At 42.8% G+C, this 27,975-nt stretch overlaps 1 protein-coding gene across 2 annotated transcripts in view; it reads right to left on the bottom strand.

The window, feature by feature from the left end:
• LOC138303899 (piezo-type mechanosensitive ion channel component 2-like) overlaps positions 1–27,975 on the bottom strand; it is a 733,706-nt gene that overhangs the window by 288,826 nt on the left and 416,905 nt on the right. For both annotated transcript variants that reach the window (XM_069243434.1, XM_069243435.1), the window contains 4 exons: positions 22,385–22,447; positions 21,905–22,017; positions 10,987–11,104; positions 8,321–8,395 (listed from right to left, as the gene is read on the bottom strand). In XM_069243434.1, the coding sequence (XP_069099535.1) occupies positions 8,321–8,395; positions 10,987–11,104; positions 21,905–22,017; positions 22,385–22,447 (369 nt within the window). The remainder of the gene's footprint in view (positions 1–8,320; positions 8,396–10,986; positions 11,105–21,904; positions 22,018–22,384; positions 22,448–27,975) is intronic.

The raw sequence follows: 27,975 nt of genomic DNA, 5'->3' as shown, positions 1-27,975 counted from the left end.
GGCCCATGGGTTGGGCTACAGGCAGCCTGGGGGGCTTTCAGCCTAGTTCCTGGAATGTAGGAGGTGCACATGTGGGGTAAGGCCATAGGAGGAAGCTACTACCAGAGTGTGGGCATATCAGCATTTCCTGGGATTCTAATAGTACTGTCATTTGGCTACATGCTTTGGTTTCGCTTTACTGAACATGTAATATGTCATGTATGCCTTTGACAAAATGGCAATAAAACATAAAAATGTATACACAGACAGAAACATACATATTTCATAATGGCTTACAGTTTCATGGAATAGAAATAACACTTAATCAAGTGAGATCTAGAAACAGACGTACGTCAAAACATTTTTGACTAAAGAAATGGCTTCCCAATTAAAGAGGACCCAAAGAATTAACAATTTTATGGGTGTATGTGAGTGTGTGCGTGTAATAACACCTCAGCACTACTTCAATAAGAGCACTATTATCCGAAAGCTTGCAAGTGGCGTTTTCACATTATAGTGGAGTGAGGGGGAGGAGAGAATAGTATATATATATACATGTATGTATATATATATATATATATATATATATATATATATATATAAAACATAGTCCGGAGTTCAAAGGCTATCATTGTGGCGGTCAGAGCTGGGCTCCGGCCACCCTATAAATCAAAGCACACAAGGATTGCTAAGACACAATCAGAGGCAGATAACAATGTTTTCATTGCAAAAGTAAAGATCCACTCCAATGTGTTCCAGCCGTGGCCTAGATCATGGTGATCAAGGCTGAAATGAGTTGAAGTGGAGCTTTAATATTGCAATTAAAACTTTGTTATGTGCAATTCAGCAGTTAGAGTTATTTATTTCAAATAACTGTAACTCGTGCTCTCAGATAACTATTACTCACACGCTCGCCATGCACTAACTACCCCATACATTAGATCAGTCATGACATCTTCTAGGGCATCATTAAAATTATCACTGCAACATTTACAAGAAAATTATTGAGAAAACTGTGCATGGCAGGGGCACAAGTTATAGTTACCTTAGGGCATAAGTTGTAGTTACTTGAAATAACTCTAACTGTTGAATTTCTATGGTTAGGTATGGCTGAAATATGAGCCTAACTATAACATCCCCGTAAGCTTTTTTTTTTTAAAGTAAATTTCTTTGTTTTTCTTAATTCTATTTCCTAACTATAATGTACGTGAAACCTTTGTTTTTGTTCAATGAATTTCTATGTTTTTTTAACCATAAGTAATTTTAGTTACTTCACGGTATTCCAACCACTGCTTTTGCAGTGCGCAGCGGGGATTGGGTCCAGGGCCTTGTCCATAGCCGGGCCATGCAGCCTATCCCCTATACCCATCTAATCTCATGCCTCTCATGAAGTGCTTCTTTGGTGGAGATGTGATCATATTCTTGTGTATCAAGGATGTGTCCCCAAAATGGTTGGTAAGCTATCCATCATCCCGGGAAAATGGTGGGAAGACATTGCAGGTCATGTTACTTAGTTGTAATTTCTAGAAGGGAGAACATAATCTCTGGGCTCAGAGCACATGTCAAGAGAGAACCCACTCGTCACAGTTACTACATGAGATGTTGGGCTCGAAAAAAGCAAGGATACAAACACCTTTGTCAAGGATTACAGATACCTTTTCGAAGTGGAAATGCAGAGAAAAAACACTTGCTTTGCCTTGACCATGTGCAAAAACTTAGGATGATTAGTACTTTACAGAAGTCGAGCTTTAACTTGGGAACCTGCTTTGTTTATATTGCCCATTGTGGTTTGATTTCTGTCAAATGTGCTTTGTGCCAGAATTAATCCTGCCTTGCATGTCGAGGACCGATGGGGGAGCCTCAAGGCCCCCATGGTCCCATGCGGTTCCCTGCCTCCTGTGGGAGCCGGCATTGCTCCTGCAGGCAGGGAGCAGCTGGTAATGCAGTTCCTTACATGCAGGAGCAATACATTAATCTGTTTCCCTGCCCGCAGACATGAAAACTCTGCTTCCAGGAAGCGGGAGCATTTTGACAGCTCCTGCTTGCTGGAAGTGGAGATAGTGTTTGCTTTTGCGTGGTAGGAGTTGTCACAGCTTCTGCCAAACAAATACAAACAACTATCTCCCAAGGGTGGGCACCTCAGGAGTTAGCAGGAGCCGGCCCTGAAGGGTGGCAGTCCCCAGGGCTAGTAATGGCTACAGGATGGAGGTCTTTCTTTTCTGGACCAAATGTGGTGTAAATCCGTCCAGCGGTTGAGGCTGTAGTCAAGTCTAAACTCTCTATGGAAATTAACATTAGAAATGCACTTTTTTTACACCCCTTTTTCTCAGCCCCTGCTTGACAGATCACTCTGAAACGTTCCATGCACAACAAGACTCTAGGGGACCCTTTTTTGGAAAATGTTATGAAGACTTGTCAAACAGCGCCAAAGATATACCCAAGTCAAAAAAATATTTTCCTATGGAAACTAGATCCTAACTATAGGGCATATAATATTATATACATATATACATATATAATTCACTAAAAAACAAAGATTACAGGGGAGTTATAGTTAGGTTTATGTTTTACGCACACAAGACCACATAAATTCAGCATTTAGAGTTAAACTTATAGTTATACTTATGTTAAGAAACTGTAACTCATAGCCTAAAGTTACTTTCGGCATGAGTTATAGTTCCTTCAAATGAGTATAAGTATTATTATAACTGATGAATTTCTATGGTTTTGTGTGGGTAAAATGTGGAACTAACAATAACATAGCTGTAATATTTGGGTTTTGTAGTGAATTTGTATGGTTTTTATAACATAAAGTAATGTATAAATACTATAAATCAAAGCAAACAAGTATTTCTAAGATACCTCCAGATGCATATAACAATGTTTTAATTGCAAAAGTAAAGATCCACTCCAAAGCGTTCCAACTGTGGCCTGAGCACCTGTGCCACAGCCCTGCAGCCAACCTCTCCACACGCACCAACGTGTATTGATTATAACTTGTGACATATAGATACCAGCATAACATATTTTTTGTAGTTTATGAATGATTGGTTTCTTCTTCTTATTTTTTGGTATTTTTATTTATATTATGAGTATCACCCTTAAATTGTTTCGATATCACTCACAAATTGTTATGTTGTTTTTGAATCTCTAATTGTATGCTATTGATAGGGGTATATGAGTTGGAGTGAAAAGGATTGTTAGGTTTAAAAATATAGGCAATTTTGCCTTAATTTTTGTGAATATCTTATTTAAAATGTTTCTCAGTATTCATTCTGATTCCCTTAATGTTATAATGTGAATTTTTCTATTCCATAGTATTTTTTCTCTGTTTATTAACAAGGGGTATTTAAGTATGGCTGGGTAAGTGTCCAGGTTTTTTGAATTTGGCCATGATGAAGACACTTTGGTATTGAAACGCGTTGCCATCTTAGGAGTACATATATTATTATATATATATATATTTACTTTTTTTCCTGAATCAGTTTGCTTTTTGGAACAATATAATCTTTTGTTTAAATAAAGCCTTATGATGATTGAGGAGTTGACATGTTGGGTGCGAGTTTTTTCTGCTTTTTAATTAAGTGGCAGAAATCTTTTTTGTATATATATATATATTTATATATATATATATATATATATATATATATATATATATATATACTGTATATATATCTTAATTACTTAGTGGCGTTCGCCACTAGGTAGTTATAGTTAGGACTTGGTTTCTATATATAAAGTGGTTTTTTACTTGCCTATATCTTTGGTGCTGCTTGACAAATCTTTAAAAACTTTCCAAAAAACTTTGCCAGTCAAGTCAGCTGCTGTCTGGAAAGTTTCAGGTTGATAAATCCAGGGGGGCGAGAAAAAGGGGGGTCCCAAAACTTGTTTTCCTCATTCATTTTTCCATAGGAATTTTGAACAGTGATAGCGTCACAACTACTGGATGGAATTACTCCAAATTTGGCAGAAAGGTAGGTCCTGCTCCAGAAAACAACCTTGTGTATGTTTTTGGTTAAATCTGTACAGTAGTTTTTGAGAAAGTAAGGAGGAAAAAATCTGCATATATAGAGACGCGAAGGATTCACAACTCCTACCGATCTCGTGCAGAGATCGGATTGGCTGTCAACCCTTCAACCAGGAAGTCTTGGAAGCCATCTTGGGACTTGGTAGCCGAGTCCCAAAAAAAAGAAAAAAAAAAAAAAGAAAAGGGGCCTGGGTACAGACACCCTGTCGCTTTAGCTCTGGTGATGAGGTTCCAGAGGCAACCCTCCAAAACTAAAATACATTTTTATTTTTGCCCGGATACGCAGCGGATTCGCGGATCCGATGAAAATGTAAAAAAAAGCCGAAGCACAGGCTCCAGCACGTGATATTTATTAAGCACCCGAGTGAGCCAAGTCCTGGGACATTTGTTTTTATGGGTTGGGGGGCCTCCTGGCTCACCACCTCCTTAGGCAAAATTATTTTTAGGCGTGGGGGAGGCCCGCTGGCCTCCCCCTCAGCCTTGGGACCTCCATCTTCCTGGGGCTTTAATTAGTTAAGAAGTGAGGGGGGCCATCCAGCATTCCCCACTGCCCCGGGGATCGACACTTCCCTGGGGCTATATGGCTATATAAAAAAAATAAACAGGGGGGGCGCCCGGCCCCTCTCGCCATCCCAGGGACCACCACCTTCTTATGGTTTTGGTAGCATTTAGTAGGTGGGGGCTGCGTTGTCCCCCCCTCCTGCCCCAGGGATCCCCACCTCCCAGGGGAAAAATAGAAAAAAATAGTGAAGGGGGTAAGTTTCAGACCCCTTTTAGCCCCAGGGATCACAACCTCCCTGGGGCTATGATTGTTGGAGGGCACCCCCGTCAAGAAGCCACTCATGGCCCTGGAGACCACCACACCCCAGGGCTGGCTCCTGCTATGTCCTGGGGTGCCCAACCCCGGGACATAGCTGTTAGCTGTGGCTTTGCTGCAGCTTTGCAACGACAGCCAAGCCACAGCAAACACTTCGGTTTTTGACAGCGGGAACACGTCCTGCTGTCAAAAAACAAAGCTTTGATCTCTATCCCCTGCAATCGTGCAGGGAACAGAGATGAGATGAAATGCGTCAGCAAGCAGGGAGCCGCTGTTAAAAGCAGCTCCTTGCTTGCTGAAGCAATGGCACTGTGACGTACGCCTTGAGGCTTACCCCCACGGTGCCAGATAGTCCGTAAAGGGCATTTTGGTGGCAAAAATAAATAAATATGTATGGACCATGGGGGAGTCCTTGAGGGCTCCCTCGCTGTCCCAGATAGTCCATTAAGGGCTAAAAAAAATTTTTAAAGGAGAAAGCAATAGCTAAGTGTAAAGGTTGCAGACCTTCACATTGAGCACTCAGGCTTCGAGTCCAGCTGGACTCACTTACCTCTTTTTTTTTAAAGTACAAATTAGTTTAGTTTTTTAAAATGATAGATACATTTTTTATTTTAAATGGTACACAAATATCTAATTCTAAGTATATCATACATCAAAGCCTAAAAAGCTATCTCTCTCTCTCAATTTATTTCTCTCTCTCTCTCTGTCTCTTTTACAGTCAACTTCTACCACTCACATACCCACTCAGACACTCAGGCGCCCATTTGAAGACCCACTCAGACCCTCGTGCACCACCTCACAGGCCCGGTCAGACTCACAAGCACCCACTCAAGGCCCACTCAGACAGTTAGGCACTCACTCACAGACCCACTCAGACTGTCACACACTCACTCACAGAACCACTGATGCAGGGAACAGAGATGAGATGAAATGTGTCAGCAAGCAGGGAGCTGCTGTTAAAAGCAGCTCCTTGCTTGCTGAAGCAATGGCACTGTGACGTACGCCTTGAGGCTTACCCCCACGGTGCCAAATAGCCTGTAAAGGGCATTTTGCTAGCAAAAATTAATAAATATGTATGGACCACGGGGGAGTCCTTGAGGGCTCCCTCGCTGTCCCAGATAGTCCATTAAGGGCTAAAAAAAATTTTTTAAAGGAGAAAGCAATAGCTAAGTGTAAAGGTTGCAGACCTTCACATTGAGCACTCAGGCTTCGAGTCCAGCTGGACTCACTTACCTCTTTTTTTTTAAAGTACAAATTAGTTTAGTTTTTTAAAATGATAGATACATTTTTTATTTAAAATGGTACAAAAATATCTCATTCTAAGTATATCATACATCAAAGCCTAAAAAACTATCTCTCTCTCTCTCAATTTCTTTCTCTCTCTCTCTGTCTCTTTTTCAGTCAACTTCTACCACTCACATACCTACTCAGACACTTACGCACCCACTCACAGACCCACTCAGACACTCAGGCACCCATTTGAAGACCCACTCAGACCCTCGTGCACCACCTCACAGGCCCAGTCAGACTCACAAGCACCCACTCAAGGCCCACTCAGACAGTTAGGCACTCACTCACAGACCCACTCAGACTGTCACACACTCACTCACAGAACCACTGATGCCCTCATGCGCCCACTCACAGACCCGCGCATATACTGATGCACCCGCTAATACACTGATGTACGCACTCTTACACCCATACAGACAAAATGACAGCCATTCTCATCTCCATATACACCTTCTCTTATACCTATTCTTACACCCAGAGAGGCCGCAGCCGACTCCTGCCATGCATGGCCAAATGGCCGTGCACCGCATGGGTTTTGGGGGTTAGGGGGGATTGGCCGCAGGGTCTGGCTGCAGGCCAGCTCTTGGGGGCAACCTCCCCTGCGCACAGGTGAAAGCCGTGCACGTTGCAAGATTGGGTGCTTATAGGGGTGTGGCCAACCATCACTGTGCATGGCAGAAGCCCGTTCGTGGCGGTTATTGGATTAAGGTATAGTAATGAAAATTAGTATACATTTAAAAAACCTTTGAAATTCAGTGAATACACCAAAGGTTACAGGGATGTGATAGTTATGAAATATTATTTTTTTTTTACTTAGAAATTCACTGAAAAAAACAAAGGGTACAGGGATGTTATAGTTAGGAAATAAAAGTTAAAAAAACATAAAAATTCACTTAAAAAACAAAGGTTACAGGGACGTTGTAGTTAGGCTTACATTGTAAGCATATGTAACAATAGAAATTCATCAGTTATAGTTAGAGATACCTTAAGTAACTATAACTCATGCCCTCGTCATGTACTACTAACGACCCCACAAATTACGGCACTCATGACATCATTGATAACAACATTAATAATATCAATTGTAATATTTCCAATAAAATGTTTGACGAAAACACTGAATGACGGGGGGTGCGAGTAATGGTTACCTTAGGGCACGAGTTATAGTTACTCCCTGTAACCGTTGTTTTTTACGTTTTATATATATATATATATATATATATATATATATATATATATATACACACACACACACAAACACACTCATATATATATAGATAGATATATAGATATATCTGACATCCCACAAAGAAAACACTCACTCAGAGAGAAGGTCAAAAGGTTTTACTCCTTCTGACCTCCTTTTGACTTTCTATCTGAGAGAGTGTTTTCTTTGTGGGATGTAAGACTTTATTTACCAGAGTGCTCCACCGGTTCACACTCCACCCTCTCCTCGGGTTGCGGGCCCGTTTGGAGCTCAGAACTTTGTATATCTATATATATATACTTATATATATATAGAGAGAGAGATGTAGGTATATCGATACATAGATATCTAAAGTTTCCGGAATTGTACTGCAAGAAGTGCAATGGGTGAACACATATTTTTGATGGAATTCTTGATGGAATTCTTGCTGAAAAAGGTTGGCTACAAACCTACATAAATGTTAGTGAAAATTGACTAATACTTTGCGCCATCCATCCATCCAATCACTTACCTGCAGACGCCGTCATTCATGTAAACTCAGCCAGGACATAACCAGCGACCTCTTCCTTCCTGATTGACAAAGAGGAAACAAAGTACCTCCCCCTTTCCTGAGCACACTAGTTGTGGCTGCCTTGCAAAGGACATGCAGACCCAAGGCACTCCCCTGCAAACATTATGCATGATACCTAGCCTCTGTGCAGTTTTCATGCATACTCTATCACACTGTAGAGAAGATGTTCCTACGCTATGGTAACCGTATCAGTTATAGTATTTTCACAATAGATAAGCCCACCTTCTAGGTCATGGAACCTGACTTATTCGACTCTTCAAACTTAGATTATGTGTAAACGTTCTGTGATATACACACAACTGCTATTTGCTGTAGTGAAGTTCACCATCACCTGATGAAATTATTGTGGCCTAATGTAATTGTGACTTATTAACTGCGCAACACAACAAAATCTTTAAAAGTTTGTACATCAATAAGACAATTGCCTACCTGGCTCTTCCACATCTTCTCTTTCTCTGCTCAACACCTCTTCTTCATCTTTGCTGGATTCAACTTCCACAATCACTGCAACATTTAGGACAGAGACATGCAAAGAAGATGAACATTGTTGTGGTACACATACTTTAAAAAGTGTTGAAGATGGGCCCGAAATCAAACACAATTATATGTTTTCCCTTCATTCTGTTACACTGATAAAATCATAGCTGATATGAAAATTATTTGCAGCACTTACATAGGTATCATAGAGAAAAATAGAAAAGAGCTGTTTTAAAACTCTTGAGTGAAGACCAAAAAAGATAAAGGTGGTCATTACGAACACAGCGGGTTGGCCCACCATGCTGGCATTGGCGGCTGAAACCGCCAGCCGGCATGGCGGGCCAACCCGCCACATGATAAACACATTGAGGGCCGCCATCGGCAGCCCTCACTCACCACCAGGCTTCCACCGTCAGGCAGCCTGGCGGTGAGTGGAAACACCATCCGACAGGGTAGATGGGCTACCCTTTGGATAATGTTTCCTGATCCACCAGCCTTTTGCATGGGCAGTGCAGGGGCCCTGGTGCAGTGCCCCATCGCGCAGGTCACTGCCTGATTTTCGGGCAGTGATCTGCGCGACGGGTGCAGCTGCACCTGCCACACTGAGGCATTGACGGCGGCTCCATGCGGAGCCACCGTCAATGTCCCGGCCATGCCTTTCTGTGAGCCGGCGGCGGAAACAATGTATCCGACCGCCGGCCCACAGAGAGGTTCTTTATTTGGCCGGCGGGGATCTGGGGTTGCTGGCGGTCAGTGTTTTGACCGCCAGCATGAACACCAAAGTTTGGTGAGGTGGACAAGGGGTTGTACTTGGCCCAGTCTGCAGAGCTGCAGGAGAATGAGTGCCTGGAACTTCAGTGGCAAATGACTTCGGTCCCCACAACTGATGCCCATTAGCTCCTCTGACTCTTGTCCACTGCACGATCCACCGAATCGTGATCTGACAGTACATAGAAGGATTTTGTATAAGCTCAATTGACATATAAAGCCACAGAGCTCTGTACAAGGTGAAGTACAGAGGTGGGTGTTGGTGGAGGACAAGGGATGTGCGATGCACTAAATGTAACTAGAAGATCAAGTTAGTTACCTTTAGTAGCATTCTTTCTGATACAGAATCTATCTAGCTGGATGTTCCTCACCTTGTAAATACTCCCCAGGTACCTTTTGTTTATTTGTTTTTATTACTTATCCTCCTCTATAGTGAGCGAGGCCCTAGAGGGCTTCCCTAGCATGAATGGCAGCAGAGGATACTACAATTCCTGAGATCTTCATTAACAGCATACCATTACACTGTCTTCGCCACCTTCGTCTCCAGAGGATACTACAACTCCCGAGATCCTCGGGTCCAACACGTTCAATATGATGTGTCATGAACGCATGACAGCACACCACCTTCGTCGGTCCTCCGATTTCACGGGGGCCATCAAATAGCTTATCCTGCCGCACCATGATTGTGCAAGCGGCTGGGAGCAGGCATGAATAGGTGAGGATGAACGGTGTGCCTTTTGATGAAGTGAGTAATCTATGGAGCAATCAGTGTTCCATCTTTTCCACGCCCACACTTGATTCTCCCTGTATAGTTTGCTTACTGGCAGGCAACTGCAGACTCTCACATGAGACACTGTATCGGCAAAGCGCCTGCAGATAAGAATGACCAGGAGAAAATATGTGAATAAGGCTTATAGTGAGGGCAGAAACATGTTGGCTCTTTAAGACGGTTTGTGCCACTACTTCCATTAATTCCATCTTTGTGGTTTCAATCATATCTACGGACACCAATAATAAAGGTAAAATGTACTGGTAGTCCTTTGAAGGTATTTTTAACTGACCTGGATCCCACCTATTGTCCAACAGCTTTTATATAAGGACTCTCTCTGGTGCAGGTTTACCCAAAGGCTGAGTCTGCCCTGCTGGCACTGTTCTACCAGAGTGGGGATAGGTGGTCAATGATGAATCATGACACATATGTGAGACCACCTCTTCCATAAAGAAAAATATTTCTGTGTTCTGCTACCAAGCGTTCATACCAACCTCGAATTTGGGATTAGATACCTTTAACTAGAAATAGGTAATAACCTTAACAATTTCCTCTGCTACACACTTTTTGTAATAAGTGATTTTTGATTAGGGAGGACATGTGGTGGTAGGGAACTTCTCTTCTCTCTTTGAGCGTTAAGTGGTCTTGTTCCCGTATGCCTGGGGAGTATTCAAAATGTGAGGAATACGCAGCTAGAGGTCTCTAGCATAAGGATAGTTTCCCAATACTTCCTCTCTGCACCCAGGTGACTGATGGTGGGGAGGACAGACTGTTATTTGGAGCTGGAATGTGAGAAACAACAAATGGAAGCACAGCAGAAGTAGCAAGAAACTTCAACATGTGTAATACACAAACAGTTGGACTATTATATTTCTGTTTAAGATTCCACTTATAAACCAATAAATCATATTTTGTGGAAAAAATGGCAGTGGTGTGTTTAATCTCGGAAGTACTGAACCCCGCTTCATAATTTTTTTTAGCTGGTCTTATGAGAATATCTCTGTGAAGGCTTCACAAGACACACACCTTCAACATGTCTTGAAGTTTCTCTGGACTTGATCACATTTGTTTAGCATCATACCTTCCTGTTGCTTTTCTTTTTCCTCCTTTTTCATCTGTTCCTTCTTTAGTGTACTCTCATCCTCCCTTCGCACTTTCAGAGCTGATTTGGAGCTTATTGACCAAGCTTCGTATGCCAGCTGTAGGGAATTAAAATTTGTGTTTAATTTGGATTTTCAGTTTGTTCTGCGCCAACTGTTTTCAGCAAGCTAAGATGCATCTTCACATCTTGGGATGTTGATGATAATCATTTCGAAACAATTGTCTGACACTGATGTGGCAATAATTCCAATTTATGGCAATTTATATCTGCAACCTCTGTTGGTAATCAATCATGGTGCATTGGCTAAAGTACCAAAAGTTAAGAAAATTGCATCAAGCACTGTGCCTCCGATAATATTAACCACTTGTCCAGTACTGAGCCTCATATCTGCTGCAGTGGAGCTTGGGAGAAGGTGGCAACTGCAGTCATGTGTTCTTTCTGTCCCTTCTGCCAACTTCACGACTCAGAGACCAGCGATATCAAGCCTGTGCCAAGGATACCAAATGGAATGACTGTGATGGCAGCCACCACCCAATGCAAGCTCCCATTAACATCTATGATAACATTCAAGAGAGCATTACCATGAGCTAACTTCTGAGTCTGGAGCTGAAGATGCGGCATGATGGCGAAGAACAATGATCTGAATGATACAGCTAATTAGAGCTTCCTTTAATGATATTCTAACATGGTTGCTAATAGAGTCTGAGGCTTCACTTCAAAAGTTGAATCTAAATTGTATGTGTTTACCTAATGTTCTTGCTGAGCAATTTAAATCTGTCAGGCATTCTGATTTAATAACATAGTGCTTTCACACCTCATCCAGGGTACTAAGCACTATAAAAATGCAATTACATTAAAAAGGTACGGCTAGACTAGCTAAGCAGGAGGTCACAGTGGCATCATTGTGATTGGCTGATTCAGCGCTTTTTTATCAAAACCTTTAGGGTTGTGGATCGTGTCACCACACACTAATTCAAAGACTCAAAGAAGTTGGCATAGAGGGCGCAGTTCTCACTTGGATCGCATCATAACAGAACAACTGTCATCCACATGCCTCCATTCTCTTCAAACCCATACAGCATTAAAACAAGAGTCTCTCAATCATCTCACCAATGGTTTTCAACTCTACATAAAACCATTACTGGAACTAATCAGTGTTTTTTACTTCACCTGATATAACTACACAGATGACATGCAGATATATCTAAAATTGGAATAACCCAAGGTCATTAGAAAATCCAAAATCTTCAGTTGCTTCTAGGCTGTTGATCGATGGATGACATAGAGCCAACAAAAACTGAATGTGTCCAAAACGTAATTACTCGCCTGTAGCAACTGGAAAACTTATGGCCCTCTCTGCACTTGACGATCTAGGACCACTGCCAAAAAATATCTAAGGAGGTAAGAAACCTCGGAAAAACCAAAGATGCTCACTGTTAATGTAGATAAGGCAGCTAAAGTGTTGTAACACATCTTCATGCACCTAGGATTCTTCCACAAGTTTCAAGCTACCATCTCTCTTGTCCTATCAAAACCTGATTACGCAAATGAACAATAGCAAAGCGCACTTTTATCATGTCTGAAAAAATTACAAAGAATTCAGAACTTGGCTGTTAGACTACTCCTATTTGTAAAGCCACAAGCATACATCTCCACTGCCTTGAGGACCCTACACTGGTTACCAGTTGCAATAAGTTTCACCTTCAAGCAGCTTTGGATCACCCACAAAGCAATTCATGGCAAAGGACCACTTATCATCAGGAAGAAAATCACCAAATACATACAACAAAGGAACTTACGCTCTGGAAGGCAATTTGCCTTAAAATACTTTCTGTACAAGCAGCCAAACTATGAAATTTGTTACCCGCAAATATAAGATCCACTGACAACCATCTAAGTTTCGAAAGATTAGTTACGAGATGGCTCTTTCATACATGACCACTATACTCACAACAGGACAGTGTACAAAACTTTTAAAACTTTAAAATCTCTGCTGTATATATTTGTGCAGATGTGTGTGTGCTTGTGTCTGGGTGTGTGGGTACACAGCACACGACCTTTGATTTGTATGTAATATACTCCCAACATGCTGTGATGCCCAAAAGAGAGGACTAACATTCCAACAATAATTGAATTCAAATGTAAAATTACTCTCTTGGAATGTGGCAGGATTGAAATCCAGACTCCCTGACCCTACTTGGTAGGACTTTATTGAGAATTATGATATTTAAATACTCCAAAAACACTTGGCTGACCTCATTCCCCCTTTAGGGTGGGCTACTGCAGCTTCTACATTGATGTGATCAGGAAAGACAGGGCAGGAGGAGGTGGTTGGGTTACACTTGCAATCACATGAACCACCAAGCAAATAGATATTTAATCAAAAGATCTTCTTGACCTCTCACTAACCAGCCCAAAGGGCTTAACTCTAAAGATATACAATATCTAAAATCGTAGCACTGCTAGGAGATCTGTGGGGCTTGAGGGTTGCCAGGACAATAGCCCTATTAACTGCTATTCTTTTTTTTATTTATTTGGAAAGGAGTAATAACAAATGTACTCTTACATCACTTTACACTGCATGAGAGAAATTCAAACCAAAAAGACAAAAAACATTAGAAGAGAGGCACCACCTAAATCTATACTGGGAAGCACAGCAGCCCGACTAATCCAGATGGAGAGAGATTTCCCAAATGTTTAAATTGAGTTAAAATTGGGGGAGGATAATCTGGTTCCAATTTAAACATTAATCATTATGAGCCAGGATCCAGTCCTGAAGTGACCCCCAAATTGCCTTCCCTTTCCTCCTACCCCGTTTCCCCTTGCGTTCGTACAGTGCCATCTCCAAATAATATACAGACAACAATCTAGCCAACCATTGCTGCCAGGACGGAGGCTGTGCATTCAGCCACGCAGATGATATACATATTCGATACACTGCCATGGCCACAAAAATAAATGCTCTATGTGGATCCCCCACTTCTCCAGCAACTCCTAATACCATAATATCTGGAGTAAGGACCAGATCATATCCCAGAACCCCTTTCAAGACAGCTTGAATACCCTCCCTCAAAGCCATTAGTTCCCCACATGTAGCCATCATGTGTACAATGTCTGTTCCATGCATCCCACATCTTGGACAATTTATTCCTGACAAACTCCCCCATTTGACAAGATGAGCTGGGGTATGGTACAGGTCAAATATGGTTTTATAATGTTGTGCTTGCAGGGACGAGGAAAGTAAAATAGTGTATCCCAGCTCTAATGACCTTATACAATTATTACTCCCGTCCACTAGCTTCTTTCTCCACCTCTCCTTGTTCTTCTCTAAATCATCAGGCTGTTCTGCCAGCAGTAACACGTAAATCGATCTAATTTCTATATTGGGGTTAACCAGGATATCATTCAACAGTTGATTACTTCTAAATCCCTGCACACCCCCTGTTTTCCGTGTAAGAAAATCTTGTATCTGTAGGTATTTAAAGAAATCCCTTCGCTCTAAACCATACTGCTCCTGTAGATCCCCAAACGATTTGACCCCAAAAGTTTCGAACAAATTCCCTAACCTCACTATACCTAGGGAGGCCCATCTTGCCATTCACCTATATCAATCATGGTGTAATAATTATATCTGCCAGGTCGTTTCTTTTTATACCATAATCGCCAACACTTATAGGCCGCTTCTATTACCTTAAATCGGGTTTTCTTATAATATCCGGTCTTATGAAATGTCACCAAACACCCATTGGCTGCTGCTCCTATCTGCAACTCGTATATATTAGGGCAATCTTCTTCTGCGGTCCCCTCTCTCTTAGGACCCCATAATGGACGCATATACTGAAAAGCTGCAGCCATTTGATATAATTTTATATTCGGTAGGCACCACCCCCCTCTTTCTCGAGGAAGAGACATAAATTTACTTGCTCTTCTACACTTACCATAAGCCCAGATAAATGTCATAACCAATCTATCTATCTCCTTGAATCTTAGATTTGTGAAACTCAGTGGTATAGCATGAAACAGATACAACAGCTTAGGGAGGAAAATCATTTTCACCATATCACACCTCCCCATAATAGTCAGATGTAAATTATTCCATCTGCACATATCTTTTCTGGCTATCGACAGTATGGGATCCAGATTCGAACTAACAATTTCTCCTACTTTTGGTGTAATATTTATACCCAGATATACTGCGTGGTCCACCCTCCGCGTATCCTGGGTGCTTGTATATTGATTAGCCAGTAACTGCGTTTTAGCTCTATTTAGCAGATACCCTGAAAATCTTCCAAATTTCGTTGTCTCCTCCTCAACCTCTCTCAATGGTGGGAGTTAATATAGCTATATCATCTGCATATGCTAGGACTTTCCTATCCCATCCCTGCCTGCGAATCGGCGGAATCTTGCAGTTCTCTTCCAACTGCCTAAGCAAGGGATCTATATATAAAGCAAACAGGAGTGGAGAACATGGGCATCCCTGCCTAGTACCTCTCCTGACCTGGATACCCTCAGACTGTCCTCCCATTAGTTGTATTTTCACTACTAGAGATCTATATAGCGCCCTTACTGCTACAATACATTTCTTCCCTAACCCATAATACTCCATTACATACCACAGGTAGTTCCAGTTGACCCGGTCAAATGCCTTCTCTGCATCTAATAATGCGACTGCCATAGGTTCCTCTGCTACTTCCGTAGCATCAAAGAGTGCGAGAACTCTTTGATTATGATCAGTAGTATCCCTTCCCGGGAAAAACCCATGCTGCCTAGGGGAAACTAGCTTCCTAATCACCAGAGATAATCGAGCGGCCGATATTTTCGAATATATTTTAACATCACTATTAATTAATGTGATCGGCCGATATGAGGCCGGGTTTAATGGGGGTTTCCCCTTTTTCAAAAACATTACCATATTGGCCATATCCCATGATAGGGGGGTTTCCCCTCCACTCTGTACCTGGATAAATAGCTCTATCATTACCGGGAATAATAATACTTTAAAAGTTTTATAAAACTCTAAGGGAATCGAGTCAGGGCCTGTGGCTTTTCCAGAGGCAAGATCACTCATTGCCTTGTCAATTTCCGAAATATCTATCTGTTCTCCCATATATAGATTATCACTCCCAGATAGCTTATCTACCTTTATGGGGTATAAAAATTCCGCCATTTCTCCCTCCGGATACACCGGTGTATCGTTATATAGTTCCGTATAGTATCTGTGAAACACCTTCCTAATTCCATCCACTTCAGATACTATCTGTCCTTGCCAAACTCTAATCTCTCTAATGACCCCGGATGCTATCTTCTGACTTGCCATTATTGCTAGCAAGCGCCCAGATTTTTCTCCATACTCATACCCTTGTGAGCGCTGCGCTAAATATTTCTCTGCTATTCTTTGTGCCATAGCCTCATTCATTGCTGCTTTGACTATAGCGACTTCTTCCTGAGCCCTCTTTACACCCACCCCAGTTTCTATAGCTATGACCAATTGTCTTTCTGCTACCCTCAGCTTCATTTGGAAGTCTTTTATTCTGCCTTGGGAGTTTTTCTGCCTTCTAAAACTGAAACTCAAAGTTTCACCTCGAATTCCTGCTTTTAAGGTATCCCAGACTATCTCTACTGGAGCTGATCCCTGGTTGAACCCTAAGAATTCGACTATCCACTTTCTCATATATTCACAATATTCCGGGTCCTTAAGGAGCCCTCTTTCAAATGTTCATCTCCTGACTTTTGATTCAAGCCCATCCAATTCCAGATCGAATACCAGGGGATTATGATCTGATATAGCCTGTGGATATGACTCCATCCTACCCTGCTTTAATAGTACAGGAGATATAAAAAAATAATCAAGTTGCACTAATTTCGCATGGGGGGCCGAATAGTAAGTATATCCAGGGTCTGGCTTACATAGTTTCACCCAAGCGTCCACTAGTCCTAATTCTTTCTGAATGGCGACCATTGCCTTATATACCTGAGGTTTAAGCCCCTGATATTTCTTAGATGTGGGTGCTAATAAATCCTGTAGTCCCTCCCAATAGCCATTGAAGTTAAAATCACCACATAGAATACAGGGAGGGGCCCATCCTGTTAGTTCAATAGCGAGGGTATCTAAAACTACTGGGTCGTCCGTGACTGCCCCATATAAAGAACATAATGTATAGCTGCTATGGCCATAACTGCACTCTACAATTACCCATCTCCCACCCCTGACCGCCTTCTGCCTGATGAAATTTAATTTATTAGTCCGATCTAATATTGCCACCCCTTGAGTTCTAACCTCTTGTACTGACCGGGCGATCACTTTCAACCCGAGCGAGGCAAGAATTCCAGAATTTTTATATTCCACATGTGTCTCCTGTAGGCAATAAATATCTGCTTTAAAAATCTTTAATTCTTCAACCACTCTCCTTCTTTTACGAGGGTCGTTTAGTCCGCATATATTAATTGAGGCAATTCGAAGTCTAACCATTTACTATTTATTTCCCCCCCACCCTGTTTTATTTCTTTTCTCTTTCTGTTATCCAACTGCACGCTCTCTTGAATTCTCTTCTCTCTTTGTTCCCCTCTTCTATTCTTTCCATTTCCCTTGCTTCCCTTGATCCTTTCCTTTCCATTTTTCCCCCCGGTTTTCCTATCCCTTCCCTCCATATCCTACCCTTCTCCACTATCCCTCTCCCCCTCCCACCTCCCCTTCCCCTCCCCCCCTCCTCCACCCCAAACCAGTCTTCTCCATCCCCCTCCCATGCATCCTCCCTCCCCGGGACTGGCCCCCCATCCTGTTGAGCAATCAGACCACCAATGGCCTGAATATTGGCGTTGTGTATGTGCAGGCTCGCCCACCCACCCACCAGTCTCCCGAACACCTTTGCCTTCTAGGTATCTCTGCCCTTTGCTACTCGACCCCCATCAGGTATTCTTTTGCTTTAATTTCTGAAGTGAATACTTTTACTTTTCCATTCATTACTATTTTAAGTCGAGCAGGGGCCAACAGATACGCCTCCCCGCCTTTGTCTGAAAATAGTTTAATAAGCTGTCGGAGCCGCCATCTCCGCTCGACAGTGGCATGACAAAAATCAGGGCAAGTGAAGAAGGTAACTCCATCCACGGTGCGAGGAGTTTTAGGACGAGCTTTATCAGATATCTCCTGTCGCAATAAGTAATTTCCAAAATAAACTAGAATAGCTCTAGGGGATTTAGAATCTGCCTGTTGACCCCCCTCCCGCCGGGTTACCGGAAACCTGTGAACTCGCTGCAGCTCATTCTCCCAGTCCCAATTCCCCAGTTCCGGGAAAGCCTTGCGCAGGAGGTTGACCATGTACATCCGTATATTACTTCCTTCTAGCCCTTCTGGTATACCCAAAAATCGAAGATTATTCCTTCTCTGCCTATTCTCAAAATCTTCCAATTTCCACATTACATCCGTCAATTGTTCGTCTCTCGTAGCACTCTGCTCTTTAAGAGTATCAACATCCTCCTCGACTGCCAATATCCTTTCTTCCATTGAACATAGCTTAGTCTCAACTTCCGTACATGATTTTGCAACCTTGCGGACCATTCCCTGCAATCTCTTTGTAGCGATCCTTGCTTGCACGTCGGCTTTCAATCCTAGTCTCTGTTTGCAGCTCTTTAATTGAACTGTATATTGACTGCAGCATCCCTGCCTCGGTGCCCATCGTAGACGAATTATAAGTAGGGGGCCCTGTGTCTGTTTCCTTATTACCATTAACTGGGCCCTGGTTGCTTATAGAGGGAGAGTCTGCTAATCCAATACCGGAATAGTCACACTTTAGAGTCCTACCACCCGTGGATGTCGAGTTTTCAAGACCCTCCTGAGAGCAGGGTCGTGTTTTTACAGATTTCCGCTGTCGGCGCAGCTGCCACACTGTGGGTTCGTTACTTGATGATTTATTTTCAGCCTCAGATGTCTCGCTATCAGACGCACCAAAGCTATGATCGCCGCTACTGAGATCGGACTCTTCTGTCAGAGAGTAGAATTTATCGCTATTATCTTTGCCCCAATCCACAAATTGGGGGTCTTTTCCAGTTATTTTACCCCACCTTTTGGGGCTTGCTGAAGACTTATGTAGGATCTCTCCTTCCATTGCAGGTCTTAATATACTTGTGGCTCCTTCCCTGCTCCTTCCCTGCTCTGATGCTGGAAATGTAATCAGTATTTCTTTTTGTCAACTGTTGGTTTATAAACTGCACCTTCCTGATGACATGCCACCTCTTATAGATGGAAAACTGGTGCCATTTATTCTATTATCCATATGAGTTTATTGGGGTTTTAATTATTATTGTTATCAGTTGGTTCTGTATATGCAGTGGCCTGTTGAAGATGTACTGTTTTGTTTTTACCATGTTTGATTCATGGGGAATTATCCTGAAAACCTAACTTATGTATGTGCAATATGCATACACGTTTGTATGGATATTTATAGAGACACCTTTATGAGTAGGTACCTGTGGAGGTATGCAAGTCTATTCTTCGCATAGGGATGGCACTGTCATCTGTATGTATTTGTAAAACATGCATATACATGTATGCTTATTATGTCTGCATATATTTGAAATATAATGTTGATTTGTAGAGCTCTGCAAGTTGTCACTCGTAAGGGTATCCAAAGGCTGAGTAGGTGACTGTAGGCGTGTGATCCACTTCCTGTTCTGCTTCTGCGGATGCCTGGTGTGTGGTACAGAACTTAGACCACCTAATGGTGTCCATTAGAATGTTTTCTATAATTGCTAATGCTTTATTAATGTTGTACATTAATGTGCTTCTATAGTAGTAGAGTAATTCAGAATTATATTGATTTGGAATTGCAGTATTGAATACTTGATTATGTCGCATGACATTACTCCTGATGAAGGACTACGGAAGGTCTGAAATGCATAGGGGTTATTTTGTACAGTGGAATTATGCCAACAGACTACTGCTGTAAAAAAAGAATTCACATGAAACAATAAAGATATTCTGATGTAAGAAAAAGTGACAAAAAGTTGATGTATTTTCGATAATACATGAGAGAATTTTGAAGAAGTCTGGAAAACGGTGCTGTTAAATATTAGTTGCAACCAGGGTCAAATTTCATCATGCTGTGCATTTAGGTAACTAGCTGTCATCTGACATGCAGCAGCATTCTCTTATTTTAAATCTAGAATATGGAACTGCTGCATCACTATTAAATTAATTATTAATTAAATATGTATTTAATTTAAATACATTGATTAAAATTATTATTTTTAAAGTAATACATTTTTTTCACCTAAAGTAAAATTATTATTTATTTATTACATTAGAATATTACCACAAGTTATGTATATAATGAATGTAAATTAATGTAATTGTTTTTTTTTAAACTTTACATTTAGGTATGAATTAAATAAAGGCTATTACACTACTTTATAAGAAAATATGTATTTATTTTTTATTTAGATCTGAGTTTTTAACTTTAAGTTAAATTTGTATATACATTAAAAAAAAGTAGATATAAACTAATTTAGTTTGTGTTATTACTGTAAGTCCCTGCCTCTTTATTTTCTATGGGAGGGTGATGCAGTTTTGGTGGTTGGCCATGTGTGGTGCGCGACTTACCCCATTGACTGGGCTGAAGTACATCTATGACTGTTTAGGGTCCTGTTTGACAGTAATAACAGTAGCAACAGAAATTAACTTATTCCTTTAGGGGTGGGTGCCTAGCCCTCCCTAAACCCCACCTTAGCCCTCCCTATACTCTTCCTTACTCCTGCAGAAAGTCCTCCCACTTTTACTAAGTATTCCACATTTTCTAGCCACTCCCCTGCTTCTGCGATATTTACTAGTAAAACGTAAACGTTTCTGTGCAGAGATCTCCGCAGTTGGGACAGAGACTTTTTCACATAAAAGAACATAAAAGACAGGAGAGGCGAAGGGGTAAATATCCACAAGTTTGTTGGGGAATATACTATTGTGTTACTACTAAATGTAGCACAAAATGGAGTTGGTGAATAGGGCCCCTGGGAGTTTCTATCGACTCTAAACTTGCAAAGAATACGAAAACAGAAAAAGGTATGTGGAAAAGAATGCAAGAGAACTCACTTCTGAACAATTTAAACCAGTGCCAACCATGTCTTGCAAAAAGACTTGATAGGACCTTTGCATTTATTTTAGGAACTGCCTCTCCATGTTACTGCCTCAAGGGGCTGAAGACTCGATAAGACCCTAACCATGGAGTCCACAGATGAATAATCCTCCTGAGATCAACCTTGTCCAACATAGACACATCAAACTAAACCCTTCCTCATCTAGGTCTGTACACAACAGGAAATGAAAGAAACATTTACCGGTATACAATGAGCCACTACATACTCCAGCACGCCGATCAAAGCCAGGATAGAATAAGCTTTATGGTACATCTACATTGTCTAAGAAGTTAAAAGAAGAACACTGTTGTCTCTCCTTGCTCTTCCTTAACCACACAGATATTTAACCTTTTCTGCAAATTATAATGAGCCTCCTGCAAGGATAGAGAACTATAAAACTGCCTCATCCAACATGTTCCTAACATTCACCCATCCTTGTGACAGCCAAACAGGTAAAAGTGTGCATAAAATCAGACAGGCCTACCAGCCTGTGCATATGTTCTCATCAAAAGCACACCTCCATCACCTTTGCCTCACATTTAAAAGAATAGTTTACCCCCAGCACATCTGTCTTTTTGCTTGTGGACTGGGCCTCCCTAGCACTAGTCAACACAGAGTTGTCTTCAGGCATCTTTCACCTGCTGCACATAAGACCCTACTTAAAATATTTCTTGATCTTTACTTCTGCCACAAAAGATACTTTTAAGTATTCATTTTGGTCGTTGGAGGGTCTTCTCACGCATTGAAAATGATCAGCAATAGCATCCGTCAATACCTGAAATGCTGTTTTCTTCTGTGGTAGTTCCTCTTCTCTCTGTTCCTCATGATTCTCCTCTTCCTCTTCCTCGCTATCTGTGTCAAAGAGGTTGTAGCTTCCACTCCGAATCACTGAAAAAATATTTGAAAGCAGGGTCAGTTTTATTTATTAATAATAAAGATCAATACAGATTGCTGCTTTTTAGTTCTGGGAATTCAAAACTTTAATAAACCAAAATAAAAGAACAAAAAGAACTCTCAGTTTTTTCGGTTGCTTATGGAGGAAATGACGAACAGAAATCACCTAGCCGATTGTAAATTATGTTACTTATATATATATATTTTGAGTTGAATGAAACTGAGTTTCTTTGAGCCCTGTCTTTCCCTGACAAATCATGCGGTGAGAATTTGATGATTCCAATCAGTCATTTCTCCCCCCATTGTTTGGGCCAAACCCTTAGGTTTACATTAGTTAAAGATGAGAATAAAAATAACTTACTTGATGTATGATTCACCCATGGTTTCCACCATTTCTTCTTCCCTTCTTTCTTTTGCCCTTCACCTAAGGTAGAAAACAAGGCACTCTTTCACTATCAAGAGTAATTTCTGATACACATATTCAGTTTTCAAAATACGTAGACTCATTTGCTGCTGTGTAACCCACTGTAGCGGGAGACTATGAGGTTTTCCCCTTTAATCTCTGTGCCATCTTCACACATCGACTCCAACCTCACGGTCTGTCGCTGAACTCTGAGTCCTTTGACCAAGAACCGTGCTCATCTATCCCCCCCGATGTAAAAAGAATGCTTAAGATGAAGCACAGCATATTCCGCTCTGTCGCAATCTAGACCTGCAAGTTGCTTCCTAACCAATTCCAGCTACATCCAAATTCCAGGGGTGCTGGTTTGGTGGTATATGCTCCCATTCCCTGACCTGCTGCTGTAATTGTTGCCTTTTGTCTCAGCAGAGTTTATTATCTGCTGTTCTTCCCTGATCACTACTTTTAGGGTTTTCCCACAATGTCGACTGATGTGGTGGGAGTATCATTGCATGCCAGATAGTTGGTAATTGCAGAGGTGATCTGTTTAACCACTTCGGTCTGTGAAGGAGCGTCAATTGCTTGCGCCAGGGCTGCATATCGTCGGGGGAAATGTGAGATCCACAGTCACTGCAGCATGGTCTTAAAGTGACTGTGGCTCTATATCAATTGACGTGACCAGTCCCTATAGCTCTTTAGTCCCTAGGAAGTAATCCAGGCGGGCATATGTTTTTATGGGCATGGGAGTAGAAGGTGTAGTCTTGGGACTGAGGATAACACTCTCTCCACGGGTACCACAGACCCATCTCTTGGAGCCAGCAGACTCTCTCTTGTGATGATTCTCCAGCCACCCTGTGTCTGAGTGCATAGCTGTCGAGGTCATTGCGAAAGACAAGATTAAGGTGACTACTCAGTAATACTAGTCTATCATTGGAGGCCATGACTTTGGCTACAGATCTGCAGAGGAAACGCACTTGATTCTCATTTGGGGCATACATGGAGCTCCTAAGTGTAAGTTAACAGCCGACCTCTAATTTCGGTATGTTTAGTGACCACTTTCCCTCGAAAGGAGCGAACAGGATGGCCACTCCCACCATCTTAGTAGCCACCAATGAATGGAATTGCAGGGGAAAGGTCCGCAAATTAAGTTGGTGCCAATCGCTTCATATTAAATGTGTCTCCCTGGAGAAGTCATATGTCACTGCCCGACTGCTCTAGGTAAGACATTATAGCTCACCTCTTAACTGGGTTATTCAGCCCTTTCACATTAAGTGTGATAATCCGTAATGTTTTTTTGGGTGTAATAGTAGTTGCAGCTAGTCTTGTGGTTATGTAATCTAGTGGTCTTCTGAGGACTCCCACTGTGCTGTCCATCTCCTGAGTGCCACCCAATGAAGAGGTGCCCCATCCTTGCTGCTCTATTGTAAGATGTGAGTGCCTTCCCCTAGAAACATCCCAAATTAACAATAATAACAACAAACATATTGTCAGTGGTTGGTCAGCAACCCCAATCAAAAGCACCCTTCCGCCATTGGAAATTTGAGTGTAGGGGTCAATGACCAGGCTCCTTTGTGTATCCTGGTTCGTTCAACACCCCATCCTATCTCCCCTCTGGCAGACCCCCAAAAGATCAGCTAAAGCAGGCTGAGGGTTCACCACCTCTTTGTCTTCTGTTTGTCAGGATCATTAGACAGTGACTCCAGAACTGCCCTCCATTCTTGTGCTATTGCTGCTGGGTTGTGGCAGTGAGCTCTGGATGCGGATGGGCTCTCCTGCCATCTGGCGTGTTTCCTGACTCTCCAGCCAATGGGGCTAACCAGTGCAGTGTCGTCAGTGCCTCTCTAATCCCCAACATCTTTCATGCTTCAATCAGGGATCAAATCTGGTGTCGCTTTCCATCCCAGCGAAAAACAATGCGGAATGGGTGTCCCCAAGGGTAAGAAATTACTAGCTCACAGAGGTAAGTCGTGACTAGGCAGAAGTCCCATCGCCTCTGGAGCATTATCACAGGCAGGTTCTGGTAGAGCATCAATCTGTGACCCCGGAATTGTAAGGGATGTTGCTATCTCACTTTGGATAAGTTGCTCTCTTTCAATGTGAACTCATGGATGCAAAAATGAAATCCGCTATGCGAGAGTTCTCTGAGCGGGGGAGACCCACTGTGTGCACTTGGTGCAGCTAAATGTCCACACCTGAGGGCTGGGGGAGGGTTTCCCAGGATTTGAGCAAAAAGGGCCTGCACATAGAATGCAATATCATCGCCTTCTGCCACTGTAGCCACCCCCTGGAAGCAGATAATATTGCATTGTGGCCTGTTTTCCAGATCTTCCTCATGAGTTCCTAGATCAATCTGGTGTTTTCTGAGAAGGATGACCTCTTGTTGAAGTTGCTCGATATCCTCATCTTGGCTATCCTCGTGATCTTCCAAGTGGAGGCTCTGCCACTGATCTCAGCCAGGTCTCTTTCTACCATCTTTAGGTCTTTGGAGAGATACTTATTGACCATCTGGAGATGGTCTTTTAGGGACGAAAAGAGGGCCTCTAAGAAAGAGCGAGTCACAGTTTCTTCACCCTCTGACTGCAAGTCCTGGCTGGCGAAAAAAGGCCTGTCACCTGTGGTGCCCCTTGTTGATTTTGCAAGCATCCCTTTAAGTAGGCGGTCCTTTTTGATGCGTGCTGTTGCCATGGTCTTGGGTGGTGGTGACAGGCATCGTTTTTGGGTTGAGTACTGGTCGGAATTGGAGCTGGGTCCTCCAGGATGGTGCAGCCTGCCTATTGAAGGACTGTCCAACAGTGCCCCTACTCTTACCCAATGGGCCGTTGCATTAGTCCGCGATCGGCTATCAGCAGTGGCCTCTATTATGTCCTCACCGGGCCCATGTGGTGCTACTGGTCGTCCTCTGCCCCCCTTTGAGGGCTGCACTGGGGGCCGTCCTCTGCGGCTTTGTGATCGGCAGCGCAGTACAGTCCTACGATTGATGATACTTTAGTGCAGTAAGGCCATCCTCCCTTTCAGTCTGCACCAGTGTTCCTGGGCTCCACTGCCACATGCTAGTAGTGTACACCTCATGGCCCTTGAGTAGAGAGTGTGATGTGGCCAGATCCTCTGCTCTGTCGAGCAAGCCCCAGGGAAGGGCTGCTTTGAATGGACTGCGGGTAATCAGGGCGGTTGAACTCGCTGTGTGTGCGGGGGTGATTGTGACAGCCCAGGGGAGGAGCGGTTCGCCCTGGTTAGGATTCAGAAGTTGTTGACTGTTGCTAAATTAATGGCATTGAGCTTATTCCATTGTGTGTTTGTTGTGTCTCTGGGGAGATATGGCCATCTGGGAGGGGGAGGGTGTCAGTGTCTGTGCCACTGGGGCAGCCAGGAGGTGAGGATCTGTTACTATAGGTTTTCCAGTGATAAGTCTTGGAGTAGTCGCTAGACTTTATGGCTGGTACCCAGGTGAAGGCGCTGCAGGGCCACTGCATCTGAGGCATGAATCTCTCCTTGGGGGCCTGGCGCTGGCAAGCAAATACTGGTCGAGTGCGAGGGGGGCGCCGCCTTTGTGTCTTACTTCTGCTCACACAAACCCTTGGCCAGCCCAACAGGATCGCAAAGCCTAGCCAGTCCTTCCCTCTGCCGACACTGTTCCAGGCAGAGGGAAGCTAGTATCTGCCGACTAGCATGGTGGGGTAGGGTCAGCACGGTGTTGCAGCGGGAGGTGCTCCTTGTTGCTAATCATCTAGTGTGGAGTAGTGGGAGAGTGTCAAATCTAGCTGGGGATGTGTTAGTCCTCTAAACTGCAGTAAAGGCCCAGCTCGGGTCTCCCTACGGTGAGTGTCATCTGCCATCTTGATATAGGCGAAGCTGGGTAGTCGCCTCGCCGAAGCTGCCACCATGATCCTCCTCAGCACGCTTCCGTGGATCTGTTAGTGTGAGGTGACCCTCTGGTAGCTAGAGGGATGACGACGAGCCCACTGATGCATTAAATAGAGGGAATTATACAGGGTCCACTAGTGGCGAGGCGGAGAGACACAAAAATGCGTCCTAGATGTCCCCCATTTTGGCCAGGCCCCCTGAAGTCTTCGTTATTAAAGCAGTATCTGTGAGCATTTCTGGGAGGCATTACAGTATACAACTACTGACAGTGGACTTTTCAATGTAATTTATCATCTGACAAGATGGCTATGTTTCTGTATGGCATCCATATGAGAAGGAAAAAGGATACCTTTTAGCCCTCTGTTAGGTAAGACCTCAATAAATAATCTGTATTGGCCCATAAAAGTATGAAAAGCAATAGCCCCTTTATTAGTGCCATTTCAGTCTATGGAGCCAAATATTCTGAATTGTAAAACTTAATTGTGGGGGCATAATACAAACCAAATAAACTATTCACCCTTTTTGGTGATGAGAGGCACCTAGTTTGGGATTTTGACCATTCTAGCCTGAGCTTCAGCCATCAAGGCACATGCAGTGCTCAAATGCAAAAAACACTCAAATAAATTATTTTTAAAACTTCTCATTCTTTAGAGTGCTTTAGGCTATAAGATGGGAAACAGTCCACTCTCCGCTCCTTTCAAAGTACATAGAGTAAAGATCGAAGAAGTAACACAATATGGAGTTGAAATATTTTTCTCTCCTAACTAGAATTCATTGTTATCTTCCCAAAATGCTTTTCTAAGTGGTATCTGCAATATTCTGCACCAGTTAATACCAGTGCTATTAATACGCTCTGAGCTGCGTGTTAAACATATTTTGAACTTTGGATCCCTAGAACTTTATTGTTTTGACCTAAACTGTAGCTGCATCCAAGTATAGTCCTTCATAGGCAGGCTTTCGAAAATCTTCTAGGTGTGATCATGATTTAAATATTCCATGGATTGCTCTAATATTTAAAAGACAGATACATACATGGCTCAGTAAGCTGTGGGCTTACCCAACTTGCTCTAGCTATGATAGTGTAGCAATTCTCATGAAAAGGTCTGGGACTATGGTGGTCATTCTGACCTCGGCGGTAAAAGGCGCCTACCGCCGGTCAGAAATCCTCCATAATCCCGCCGCGGTCGCGGAAACCCGCCACGGTCATTCTGACCCGCAGAAGGCAAACCTCCGAAAATCCGACCGCCACAACAGACCGCCAGACCAGCGGTCGGCGGAAAGGTGGAGGTGACCAAACCTCCACCGCCACGCCAACAGAAATACGCCCATCCCATTACGACCCACGAATCCACGCGGCGGTCATTCAAACGCGGTATTCCATTGGCGGGACACACCGGCGCAGTCAGAATACACACCAACGAACAAAACTCACCCACATTGGACGATTTGAATCCCACACACCTGATACACATACACACACCACTCCCACACACACAATACAATATAAAACACCCACCCACATCACCCACAAACCCCTACGCTTACAAAATCGTAAAGAAGGCAAGAGCGAGACACCAGCATCCAAAACATAACAGCCACAGCCACTCAACACCATCACCCACACACTATCCACACACAAAACAACACACACCACCACACTCAACTCACTTAAATACACATACTCCACCCCA

This window comes from Pleurodeles waltl, chromosome 7 (assembly GCF_031143425.1).
Source record: "Pleurodeles waltl isolate 20211129_DDA chromosome 7, aPleWal1.hap1.20221129, whole genome shotgun sequence".
Classification (NCBI taxonomy): Eukaryota; Metazoa; Chordata; class Amphibia; order Caudata; family Salamandridae; genus Pleurodeles; species Pleurodeles waltl.
Note: the sequence above shows the minus strand (reverse complement) of the source record. Positions and strands in the feature narration are given on the sequence as shown.